This window comes from Lycorma delicatula, chromosome 1 (genome assembly GCF_047948215.1).
Source record: "Lycorma delicatula isolate Av1 chromosome 1, ASM4794821v1, whole genome shotgun sequence".
In the NCBI taxonomy this organism is placed as follows: domain Eukaryota; kingdom Metazoa; phylum Arthropoda; class Insecta; order Hemiptera; family Fulgoridae; genus Lycorma; species Lycorma delicatula.
Window position 1 is genome coordinate 137,133,570 of NC_134455.1, and position 14,149 is coordinate 137,147,718.

At 32.2% G+C, this 14,149-nt stretch overlaps 1 protein-coding gene across 1 annotated transcript in view; it reads right to left on the bottom strand.

Moving 5' to 3' along the window:
* LOC142322792 (uncharacterized) overlaps nt 1-12,985 on the bottom strand; it is a 34,230-nt gene extending 21,245 nt beyond the window's left edge. The window contains exon 1 of the mRNA XM_075361872.1: nt 12,823-12,985. Within this exon, the coding sequence (XP_075217987.1) occupies nt 12,823-12,905 (83 nt within the window). The 5' untranslated portion in view covers nt 12,906-12,985. The remainder of the gene's footprint in view (nt 1-12,822) is intronic.
* Between the last annotated feature and the right edge of the window lie 1,164 nt (nt 12,986-14,149).

A 14,149-nucleotide genomic window follows, 5' to 3' on the forward strand; every position in this document is an offset into this window, starting at 1 on the left:
TCTTTGTAAGTATATGTTTGGAACGTAGCTTTTTATGAAAGTGGAACTTGGACGATCCGAGTACCGGAGAAGAAAAGATTAGAAGCTTTTGAAATGTAGGAGAATATTAAAAATCAGATGGGTGGATAAAGTGACAAATGAAGAGGTGTTGCGGCAAATTGTTGAAGAAAGAAGCATTTGGAAAAATATAATTAAAAGAAGAGACAAGACTTATAAGCCACATATTAAGGCATCCTGGAATAGTCACTTTATTATTGGAGGGACAGGTAGAAAGGAAAAATTGTGCAGGCAGGCAAGTTTGGAATATATAAAACAAATTGTTAGGGATGTAGAATGTAGGGAGTATACTGAAATGAAACGACTAGCACTAAATAGGGAATATTGAGGAGCTGCATCAAACCAGTCAAATGACTAATACAAAAAAAATTGTATGTAAAATTTTCAAATCAAAACTATAACATTAATAAGATAACAGTATTTCTTTTGAATTCCACTGTCTTTAATGAATTAAAAATGTTTTAACTGTTCAATATCTTAAACAAAGGTCACCACCCAACTGGAAAGCATAAAACAACTCAAGAATAATAATTGCTGACTAGATGAGAAAATTAGCAAACAATGTCACAAAGATGTATATTGTTTCACAACCGGAAATTGTAATCGCAAAAAAATTAATGTTTAGTCAGCAAATAAATTTGTAATATTTTTAGACTATTTTAACATACATAAACCACAAATAAATAAACTGCGCAAACAAGATATCTTTTAAAAGATAACACGTGTAACCGCTAAACATTTTGATAAACTTTCAACATAATAATTTTATTTTCTCATTAATTGTTTTCGATGACGTAAAGCCGCCTTCTGCCTTTACATATTCAGCTAAATGTTCCCATCTGATCGCTGAACTTTTTTATTACATAATTTTTACTAACAACAAACATTCAACTGATGAAATATATCCCGTTTTTTTTTTGTTCTGGTTAGGGGAGTAATCCCATTTACGGACAAAGTGTCGGGCTTGCTAACAGGTTCCGCAGATGTTACGGCCTATGTAGCCTGCGCCCTAGCGACTAAACCTCCACCTCACCGGCCCCCCTCCAACACCGGGAAATAGCATTTTAGCATTAGTCAGCCTCAGGAGTTGATATTCCGTTTTCTATAAAACGTTTATTACGCAACAACCGTATCCATCCGACTGTAATTTTTATGGATTTATCAATGCGATGTTCCACTTATAAAGAAGGTTATTGAAATAGTGAAAGTTTTGCTTTCATCTCTTCTCAAATTAATAACGTATTAGGAGACCGATAATCTTACCGGAAGATTTCAACACAAAACTCGAGAATCTTCTTTGCAGCGGACAGATTAGCGGTTACAAATAGAACACCGACCGTCCACCGCTGAAAAAAAAATTTCTAGATAAAAGGAAAGATTTCTTAAAAAAATCAAGGGCTTATCTATGAAGAAAATTTCACCTGATCTCTAACCGGAAAAGCGAAATATTCGGACGGTGGCAGAGGTTGGACAGTACTTCAAATCTTCCAGACACTACGAGACATGTAACCGAATTTTTAAAAATTTCGCAGAAACATAAAGTCCATAACTAGATACTTTAGACTTGTTTTAATAGACATTTTCAGAATTTGGCGATTGCTGTCGGAGGCCAAACTTGGATCACACATATTGAGCTCGCTTCTCAACAGATTTCTTGACTTCGTGTAATGTAGAGTGCGCCCGAATTCCTTAGAAAATTCGTGCCCAACATATGTGCAAAATTATTCCGATCAGACGAAAAGAAAGCTTTCATCACCGTATGTGAGTGCAAAGCAAACAATAGCATTTTGAATATAAAGTGTAACAAAGTACGATATGTTAAAACTCACCTAAAGTCTATCGCGCGTTATCTTGCAAAACGAATTTTATAATATTGTTTGCTGCAGTACGGGTCATCCTGGTAAGCAGCGTCTCGGAATGGGATTATTAGGTATCCAAAATTGATTACTTCTAGTATAAAAATATTTTTTTTTTGAATGATGAAAATTGATATAACGAAAGTTAAATTACAAATTTAACACTGGAAATGGATACTAACGAATCGGGATTTTCTGCTAGTGATCGGTAGATTCCGGTGCCTACTTTTTGGTAATAGTTCATTATTTTATGAAGAAAAACAATCACATAAATAAATAAAAAATATGTAAAAAAATTTTTTGAAACAAAACTATTAAATTAAACGCACTAGAATGTAAAAAATAATTTTATATGTTTAAAAAAACTTTTTTTTTACATTTTTTAAAGAGTGGGTGCCGGCCGGCACCCCACTCTTTAGACCATTCATCACGCATATGAAAAAATTTGCAAAAACATGAAATTTTTAATTTCAAACTATGACTTTCACATTATCATACATATCACCATCAAAGCTTATTGACAAATCCATTCTGAGATACCGTCCTAAAATTATTTTTTTACATTTTACTGCGTTTAATTTAATAATGGTGTTTTAAAATTTTTTATTTTCTACTTTTTAGTGTATTTAATGTAAGAGTGGTTTTTAAATAGTTTTTTTATATATTGTTTATTTTTTACTTAGTAGTCTTCATGAAGGTTTGAGCGTATTTAGCGAAAGATCAGATCGGTACGTTTTACGGTGGGTGAGTGCAATCAAAACATAGGGCTAAACGATTTAATTTCCAAATAACCAAGATCCGGTCGATCAAGAGTGGACCCGATGCGTTAAACAGTTAGCGCTCGACCTGTTGATACATACGCCGTTTGGTTCGTGAAAATCGGACTAGCGGTTGTCGAGATATTACGATGGAACCCCATAGCACTCCCTCCCCAATTTCCGAACGGCACCCCGGGGGCACTTGAAAATATTATCATTCGGCGGGTACTTCTGGGAGCGGATGGGGTATCACCCAGGTGGGTCGAAGAAATCTTTCAGAGCGCTAGGACCAACCGTTTTCGAGATATTTGTAATTTTCGTCCGAAAATTCTGATCCGGTTAAAAAGTACTAAATTTCCCCAAACCTTCGATATATATATATATATATAATATAATAAGTATTCACCTGACCACCACGAGAAACGTACTAATGAATTTGGATTGTTCCGCTAGGGATCGGTACATTCCGGTGTCAAAATAAGCGGGACTTACACAGACACACATACAAATGCCGTTTAGTAGGGTAGGATAAATACCACGAATCCTGATGTTACAATTTATACGGACTTCTCTAGACACGTTAATTTTGTTGGTTGTGGTTTTGTGGTTGGTAACAGAATACACATGTTTGGCCTTCCCAATATCACCAGTATTTTTGTTGAAGAACTATATGCCGTTAATACGGCATTACATTTGATTAACTCAAAATGTTTACCATGTTTTTGTTGGCTGAGATTCCATGAGCGCCTTACAGGCGATTAGTGCGTATACTCCAGACACCCTGTTGTCTGTGAGATTCAGAGTATTATTTTTCAAATGACTAAACGTAATATAGCAATGAGCTTCTGCTGAATCCCCAGCCATATAGGAATTTCAGGCAATCAGCACGCAGATATTACGGAAAAAGAGGCGTGTTTTCAACATCCTTTTACCAGTTGCGTTGTTTCTAACAATCTTGTATGTTTCCTGAAGAGGTAGGGGCTAACATGCAGACTATTCTACGGAATAGTGAAGAGTTGTTTTCTTCTGTTTTACGGTTTCTTGGGCCGTCCATTTATATTCAAATATATAAATTACAGGAGTGAGTGTATCAAATACTCATGACATTTTCTGTAATGCACATGGCGATTTTATTGATTTAGGATATATAATGAGGTAAGTCTTTATGTTGTTATTTCGCTTTTAGCATGCGTTACAGACTTTTTACTTTGAAGATGTATTTTTTCGTCTCGGGGTTTTTAGTTGAAATTAATCTTTACTTGTCCAGTTTTTAACGTTTATTTTGTACAACAAACATTTCGTGTCCGGGCGATGCAGCTTGAATGTGTATGTACCCTGAAAAAAAAAATTCTGATGTGGACACTACATGACTTTTTTGTACGCCTATTAAATTGCATACACACATTTTTAAAAATTAATAAAATTATATTTCTCTAATAACTTCTGGTATTTTTATTTTTTATTGTTATTATTGAATTATTATTTATCATAAAAAATTTACAATAAGAGTTTAAAAATGATTAATAAATCAATATATTTAAATTAAAAAAAGGAGATGAAGTCGGATTCAAGCCGATATGCCTTCCCCTTATAAGATCAAAATATATCATCAATTAAAATTTTATTTGACTATAACTCTGGAACCGATCAAAATAAATACCACTTATGATATATCATTGAAAATACCTCTAAGTGGGCTTATTACTGCAGTTAAGAAAAAGTTCAAAAAACAAATTTTTTGGGATTTTGAGCTTTTTTGGATACTTTTGGTCCACTCAATTGCAATCAAAAGGGAAGGTGAACTCCTAGATGTACAACAGTCCTAAATGCAAAATTTCAGCATCCTACGGGCTAATCGTCTTTCAGTATGCGAGATTCATACAGACGTCACACCTAAACTAGTAAAATGGATTAAGGGATGGTCAAAATTGATATTTCCGTTGAAATCTGAAAACCGAAATTTTTTGCGATCACAATACTTCCTTTACTTCGTACAAGGAAGAAAAAAGGGAGTCAGACAAGAATGTTCCCTATCCCCGTTACATTTTAATCTTTACATAGAATTAGTTGTTTATGAGGTTAAAGAACAATTTAGATCCGGAGAAACAGTGTAAGGTGAAAAAAAAAAGATGCTACGATTTGCTGATGATATAGTAATTCTAGCTGAGAGTAAAAAGGATTTAGAAGAAACAATGAATGGCATGGATGATAAGTCCTACGCAAGAACTACCGCATGAAAATAAACAAGAACAAAACGAAAGTAATGAAATGTAGTAGAAATAACGAAGATGGATCACTGAATATAAAAATAGGAAGAGAAAAGATTATGGAGGTAGAAGAATTTTGTTATTTGGGAAGTATAATTACTAAAGATGGACGAAGCAGGAGCGATATAAAATGCTGAATAGCACAGGTGAGACGAGCTTTCAGTCAGAAATATAATTTGCTTGCATCAAAAATTAATTTAAAGATCAATAAAGCATTTTTGAAAGTGTATGCTTAAAGCGTAACTTCATATGAAAGTAAAACTTGGACGATCCGAGTACCTGAGAAGAAAAGATTACAAGCTTTTGAAATGCGGTGCTATAGGAGAATATTAAAAATCAGATGGGAGTATAAATTGACAAATGAAGAGGTGTTGTGGCAAATCGATGAAGAAAGAAGCATTTGGAAAAATATACTTAAAAGAAGAGATAAAACGTATAGGCCACATGTTAAAGCATCCTGGAATACTCGCTTTAATATTGGAGGGACAGGTAGAAAGGAAAAATTGTGTAGGCAGGAAACGTTTGGAATATGTAAAACAAATTGTTAGGGATATAGAATGTAGGGGGTATACCAACGAAAAATGACTAGCACTAGATAGGGTATCTTGGGGAGCTGCATCAAACCAGTCAAATGACTGAAGACAAAAAAAATGTTTTGTTAATTTATAATATATAAAAATTATTTGAAATATTAGCAAATGATACTTTTTTAATAGAGAAATCTAATATTTTTCATAGAGAAATATCTTATCAGTTGTTTTTCTAATTAGTTGGGCCGCAAAATTACGCTTGACCAGAGGCTCTCCAACTCCTCATATTAAAATATTTTGGAATAAAACTCTTAATTTTATTTTAAAATAAACATCAGAATCGACGGGCATACTGAACGGGTTACTCGTTTACACGATGTATTGCGTATCATTATCTTCATAATTGAAAATTATTATCTTTTCATTAAAAAATCAACATGCGATTTAAAAAGTACCCGAAAGGGGGATTTTTTTAAACTCTTACAATTTTAAAGCGATTTCCATTTACAACGACGAAAATAAATAGATTTATGCCTGAAAATTATGCCACACAGGCGGTTTGGTCAACCGCAGAGGACTGGATGGATATGCAAAATTTAAATATTTTTGTGTCCAAGACGAAGTTTATGCTTCTCAAGGGTGCAGACAAATTATCATATAGTCGTAAGCCCCCGTATTAAGTATAAAGGCTGAGTAATCAGCCGAGTTCGAGTTCATAAATACCTTGGTGTTCTGTTTGATGAGAAGTTGCCGTTTAGCAACCACATTAGGCAAGTAGCGGCGGACGCTGTCTCTGTGATGTACAAGCTTAGCAGGATTGCTCAAAAGGATTACGGGCTGTCGGGCTGTCATTTGTACATGGTGTACGGAGGTGTCTTCGAAAGTATGACCTCTTACGCGGCGTCCGTTTGGGCGCAAAGGTTGGAAAGAAATCGAGCACTTATTCATATTTTAAGGAGTGCCTAGCACAGAGCATTAATTGTATTCACTGGTGTTTTTAAAACAACCTCCTACGAGGCTACCACTGTATTGGAAAGGCCCTCCCAATCGATTTAGTGTTGAAAGTTCGGACGGCCATGTTGAAATTGTGAAGAGGCAGGAAGGCCGAGATATTTGGGATGCGGTTTCGAGCCGGGCCTGTACCGGAGCGGAACGGTGATCTCAATGCACCGGTTCTAAATTTTGAACAGTTACCCATCTCCCGCCTGCGGAGAAGGTTTTAAAGCCTCGCGATGGAAGCATGGCAGCAAGAATGGTACGCCACGACTAAGGGAAGTTCCTTGTATAAGTTCATACAGGATTTGGGGGATGGTATGCCTCTCCTTCATTTTTAAGGGCAATGGGAGCCCGAGTGCTCTCCAACCATGTAAATTTAAACCAATATTTGTTTCGGTTCCGCCTGGCAGCTGACGAGCTGTGTGTTTGCGGGGTGAACCAGTCGAACGAACACATAATATTCGACTGCTCAGCTCTTTAGGGGGGGGGGCAGAACTCAGGCCACCCTGAAACTTAGAGGTCAAGGGAAAAATTGGCCACTCACAATCAGCGAGTCAATGTGACGAGAGCCGCATTGTCGGACCGTGTGGGAGTTCCTTGATGCGGTTGATTTGTTCAACCGACATCAGTAGTTTACCTAAGGGAAAAGACTCCTACCTCACTGCTTGAACTTCACCGGTCCTGGTACCACTTTTCCATATCCAAAGTTTTCATCACTTACTGCTCCTGGATTTGTTGGAGAGAAATCCAAGTGCGACTCCAAGAAATTAATCTTCAGTAACACGATGGATGTCATGATTTTATACGATTTTAAAAGGTAATCCACATTTTTTTCGTATTTTCGGTAATAAAAATAAAATCTAGAATTTAGTAATGCGGGTAAGAATTTTAATTTTTTATGTAATTGTTCTTATTAATGCAGATAGTAGGAATTAAAAAAGCATACTACAAGTTATACATTAATTTATCCCCTACATTTAAAAAAAAAATCAAGTCATTAGACATCAAGTAAAGATGTTCTTAAATTATAACTTATTTTTCCAAACCCACCCCCAAAAATAGCGTTGTTGTTGAAATTTTGGTTTTTTTCTCGAGTAGTATGCATGTATAGGTAGGAATTATTCAACAAGGTTACTGATGCCGGCCTCCGTGGCGCGAGTAATAGCGTTTCGGCTTTTTATCCGGAGGTCCCGGGTTCGAATCCCGGTCAGGCATGGCATTTTCACACACGCTACAAATCATTCATCTCATCCTCTGAAGAATGCCTAACGGTGGATCCGGAGGTTAAAAAACAAAAAAAAAACAAGGTTACTGATGTCTTGCGTCGAAGGAAATTGTTTTTAATTTGGGTTGATAAGCAGAGACCCTTAAAGATCATAACATAAGTTAAATCTTTTTTTCAAAATTTAACTTGTTTTTGTTTATAATTTATTGTTATCGGTTCGATAAATCAGAAATGCATTTAATATTATATATCGACATCACAATCTCCTTTTATTTAAAAGTTTTCCTGGAACCCCGTGATTAATATTATTCGTATTTTTATCAGTAATTTTATAATTTAATAAATTACAATACATAAGTTTATGTAATGATTTAAACATTTAGAAATGAAAATATATCAGTAACATTTAATTGACTGCGTAGGAGAGACTGTGCAGGGGAGACTTAATATATTGTTTTTAAGTACTTTTTACAAATCTGTTCTTTTTTTTGTTTTATTTGATTTATCGTGTAAAACTTAACTTTTTGCATCTGATGATTTGTTTGTTACAAACTCTTTTAACATTAAACGGTACACTTTACTTCGTTTTCCTTTGAAAAAGATTCTGGTTAGTTAATTAGTATTAGAACAAATATTGTACTATCTATGACTATATTATGTTTCTCGTTTTCTTCTTTTTTTTCTTATTTTGCCTGACCGGGATTCGAACCCGGGACCTCCGGATGAAAGGCCGAGACGCTATCTCGCGCCACGGATGCCAGCAGCATGTTTTCGTTTACGAAAAGCTAAGTTCACTTCTTTCTACTGAAATTAAATTTTGTACGATATATAAAATACCTTCCATCTAGAAAAAAAGATGCTACGCTCTAAGAGTTCTTTTTTTATCGATTAAGGAGCAAGCAGGTATCGAAAAATGTTAAAGATATATTTATTTTTAGATAAACTTATAAATTAATTTATTAGTTAATTCAAAATATAATTGCAAAATTTCATATTGTAATCGAATTTAGCAGATGTATTTACACAGTCGACTGTTGTCAATTTCTTTGACGAATAAGGTCCTTATAAAAGTCGAATTCGAAACTATTTTTCGAATAAGATTATTTTACGAATTTTATAAAATTTAATTTTTAAAAATATCATAAAATATATTTATAAATTTATTTATTTTTATATAACATTCTGTCTGATCAAAAATGAAGTTTGGTTTCACAACTTCATAGCTACAATTAAAAAAAATTAATACTTGGCTTATATTAAAAAAATATTTCGTTCTGGTCGGTTTTAATAATACATGATCACGTCAGGTGCAGGTAGTTATACTAAACCACCGCAACTAAGACACAGTATATATGAAATACTATCATCCCGTCGCGATTTCGCCCGCTCTATAAGGTTACTTGCTTTTCCCGTCGCGGTCAATTTTTTTTTTTAATTTATATTTTTACTCCCTTGTACGAATTAAAGGAAGTATTGTGATCGCGAAAAATTTCGGTTTACAGATTTCAAAGGAAATATCCATTTTGATCATCCCTGAATCCATTTTTACCAGTTTCGGCGTGACATCTGCACGTACGTATGTAAGTATTTTGCAAAACTGAAAAACGATTAGCCGTAGGATGTTGAAATTTTGAATTTAGAACTGTTGTAACATCTAGTTGTGCACCTACCCATTTGATTGCAATCGACTGAACCAAAAGTGTACAAAAAATCAAAAATCCCCAAAAATTTGGATTTTGGACTTTTTCTTACTGTAGTAATAAGCCTTCATTGAGAGCTTTTCAATGACGTATCATAAGTGATATTTATTTTCATTGGTTCCAGAGTTATAGCCAAATAAAATTTCATTAATGTAATATTTGTATCTTTCAAGGCACATTGATTCGAATCCGAGTTCATCTCCGTTTTTATAACTTTTTTTTTAATTTAAATATATTGATTTATTAATAATTATTCATCTCTGAGTGTAAAAAGATTTTTACGATAAAAAATAATTAAATAATAAAAAATCAAAAAAATCGGAAGTTATTAGTGAAATAAATATTTATGGACTTTTAAAAATCTATATATGTAATTTAACAGGCAATTTACAAGTAATTTTCATATTTGTATATGTAATAAATTTGGTGAAACATCTAATTATTTAATATTAATTGAAAATTATAATATAGAATCGTATTGTTTTTGCATTTTCTACTTTAATTTCTGTTCAATTTTATTTAATTCTGGAATTTGTGTTTAATTTTATTTACATTTAAGTTAACTACAGAGTGACTGAAAAATACACCTTCACAAGAACGAAACAAACACTGAGGCATACATGCCCGATCTTTAATAAATTGCAAAAAATTCTTATCCTTTAGTTAATTACTCCTCTGATACTGTCGGACAATATTCTCCTTAAATCGCAGTTGATCATCATTTTGTTTATTTGTTTTTGTTGTCAATCATTTAATCGTTCTTTGATTTGATATAATTCTTCTGATCTTAATTTGTGTACACGTTCTCCAGTTTTCAAATTTTCTCTCTATATTTATTACATTCTCTCAATCTTTTTATTCTTTCTTTGGCTTTATCATTTTCTTCCTCTTTATATTTATCATCTTTTCTTAATTTTTTTATTCTTCCCTTGATCTTAACATTTTCTTCCTCTTCATATTCATCTTCTTGTCGTTTTTTTGAGATATATTTCTTCATGTTATCTTTCATTTTCCTGTGATTGTTTCTTTTTCCTTTTTTGATTATTCACCAAATAATCCAATAATAAAACCTGAGTATTTTACTCCGTACGGTCGAAATTAACATTTGTAACCGTAAACAGGAGTTCACTAAACAGAATAGTTTAATTATTATTAGCTTTTATTTATATGACACCAGAAATCTGAAACTTTTGTTAATCAGCAACTTAAGAATGTATGAATAATACTGATCTAGTAATATAAGTAATAAAGAGACTTACTCTGTCCTAATATTTCATGTAAAATTGTTGAATTAATAATTGTATAAATATTTGATGTTAAAAAACCAATATTTCAGCAATCGTGTAACTATCCACTATATTAAAGAATTGTATTAAAAAGCAGTATTAAGGAAGCAGGTGCAGTCACATACAGTAGCAGTGGCCGTGGCTGTGTTGATTTTGCAGCAGCGCGGTACAGACCGTCGCATCCCTTAAAAAATCGAAGTTATAAAAAAAAACTGAAAATGGTTTTTTAGATATTTATCTGAAGAGTATTTACAAGAGACCAAATCTACTGAATATCTCGTTAATATATAGTTGGAAATCGGGAAAATTTGCAAACTTTGTTCAAAATTATTTTACCTTTCATCATCCCTTTCGAGGTCGAATTTCTGATTATCTTGAAATTGGTTTTTAGATATTCAGATGAAGATTGCACAGCAAAAATCAAGTTTGTAAATATAAATTGCCGAGAAACATTCACCTTATCCTAGACAATTATATATATGCACATACTTCATAAAATTTAATGTTATTTGCCGTGTGACACCAACCATTAAATTTTAATTTAATTCTTATAGACGTATTGTACGCGTATATTATAAGGTTTACGGCATGTAATCTAATTACAGCCGGTTCACTGAAAGGCCAGCCAAAAAGGTTTCCACATAAAGTTAAGAAAAACTTCAAATTTACTCAATACGACAATGGTTGCGTGTGAAAAAAGTTTCACATGTTTAGCATACGACAAGCCCCATCATCTTACAATTCAAGCAATATTTTGGTCATCCCTTACCGTAAGGGTTGGTCATATCAAAAATTATTAAACATAAAAGTTTTAGGTAATGTTCAGTGGACTAACGACCACTTTAAATCGATTCGATTTTGTGCCGATTAAGGGAGGTATGATTTTTTTTGTCTTCGAAACCTTATTTTTTCCACCATCTGAGCCAATGATTGGTGATATCAAAAAATTTTACTTAAATTAGTTTTAGGCCATTATCGAAAGAATAGTAGGAACTTTAAACGAATTCGATATTTTACCTAATAAGAAAGTTATAGCGATATTTTTTTTCGAAAAATCATACAATATTATATCAAGCATTTCAAACAAATGAATAATTTATAACCTTTTATTTATTTATTTTTTAAACTAGCTATTTTTTCGTGAAAATTTGTAAGGACTGTATAAATAAAAATATTTAAATTTTTCTTATATATAATAATAGGTTTCTGAAATTTAATATAAAGGATTATTTTATAACGAACATCAGATTTAATTGTGAAAGATACCGTTACGTAAAATTTGAAAATCAAAATCGTTTAATAAATTTACACTAGTATATGACAATCTACAAAAAAATATTAAAATAACTGGTAGACCCGGCAACGCGTCGCTATTGCTAGATTTGAGTATATATTTATATTGATTAAATGATCAAAATTGAAAGTTTGATAAAACATTAACAAAATTAACATTTCGGAACTTCGTAAAATTTAACATTTTTTACCCTTTCCCCCTTTCCATTTTTCTCCTTTTTCCCTTTTCCTTTCCCATTTTAATTTCAGCATATTTACTTTCTTCTATTTCCCCCTCTTCATTTCCTCCTCCCATTTCTCTTATCCTTATTTCCCCTACCCCAATCCTCATCCCCTTCCTCTTTTTATTTTGTATCCTTTCCCCTTTCCATTTTCTTTTCCCCGTTTCTCCTTTTTTTCTTTTTTAAATTTTCTTCTTCTTCCCTTTTTACCTTCTTTCCTTTTACCTTTTTCGATTTTTCCCTCTTTCCATTTTCCGAATTTTCCCTTTATCCCTTTTTCCCTGCGTGTAAATCGGTCCAGTAGCTTTTTAGTCTGTAGCAGACACACACATCGGAAACACAGAAATGGAATCGTAAAATATTTAGTGTAGCGTGTGTTCACTTTTACGTCCAACAGATAGCGCTGTTTTTCAAAAAAGCATGTTTTTACCTGTCACAGGTGTGACATCTTAGATATATATATAGTAGGTATATAAAAACACGCGCGTATTCGAATGCAACGTTGTGTTAAAATTTCAAAGCAATCTATGAAGAACTTTCAGAGATTTAAGATTTTGAACAAACGAACCATTTACATTTTTATTTATATAGGTGTAAAAATGTATGAATTAGCCAAATAAATGAAGTTTTTACCTGTCAAATAAGTCTGAAGGTTCTGCTTGAATATTTCTTGAATAGTTTAATAAAAATAATAACATAAATTTAAATACTAACATTTTCAGTAAATATTTTTTTAAATTATTACTGTTTTACCGTTCGATACAATCGTAATACTGAAGTTCTGAAATAACGCCTGGTTCTGTAAATGAATATATATTCTGACGAATAAATAGACTACTGATATGAATGATATTACGTTTAATGTCATAGGTCTTCTTATATCTAGACTTCATTCTTGAAAAGGGAAAATACTGATGAGTGTCATTTATTTTTCATTATCCATTTTATTGTTTTCTTTTACATATTAATAAAATAATTTGCAGTTACTTTTCACATTCCGCGGTACGTTTTATCTAAACTGCTTTATCCTAATTTACTTCAAACAAGCTATTTTATTTTAGCCTTATTATTTCTCTTCATTAGCGTGATATTTGGTGACGAAGAGGAATAAAACAGTTGATATTATAACCAAAAAAATGGTGGAAATCATACGCACCATTGGATTACTTTGGATTACATTGGATTGAGTATGGCAGCTGTTATGAAAGAAAGATAAAATACATCGTAAATTATTAAAACAACCCTTTAATATAAAACTAAAAGATTATTATAAGAAATATAGCAACACATTAAACAATATAATAAAGAAAGCAAACATTGATTATTTTAACAGTAAGTTCCAATCAAATAAAAACAATATCAAGAAAACGCGGGAATGTATTAATGAAATATTAGACATGAAAAAAGAAATTACACAACCGAAAATTGGACCTAATAAATTAAATAAATACCTTAAAAATGTAGGAAAATTATGCAAATGCGATACTACAAAATACAAATAACTTAAATCTGCCTCTTTTATTAACCTCACCTCTATTAATACCTTATTTCTTAGCCCGACAAATATTACTGAAATATTAAATGTAAAAAAAAAATAGCTCGTCACATGGAATCGATAGCTTTAATACTTCTTGCTTAAAAGAAATAAGTAAATACTTAGTAAAACGACTCGAACTAGATATTTTATTGAAGAATATTTCCCTACTAAATTTAAAATAGCCAAAATAATCGCAATACATAAATCAAGAAATAAAAACAACCCGGCAAATTATAGACCTATAAGTCAGTTTAGTAACTTTTCCAAAATAATTGAAAAAATATTAAAAACCGAAAGTTTTTTGATAAATATCATTTTATTCACAAAAATCAGTACGATTTTCAATCTGGAAAATCAACAAAAGATGCCGTTTTACATTTAAATAGAATAATTAATGATAATTTTAATAAAAATAATAAAGAC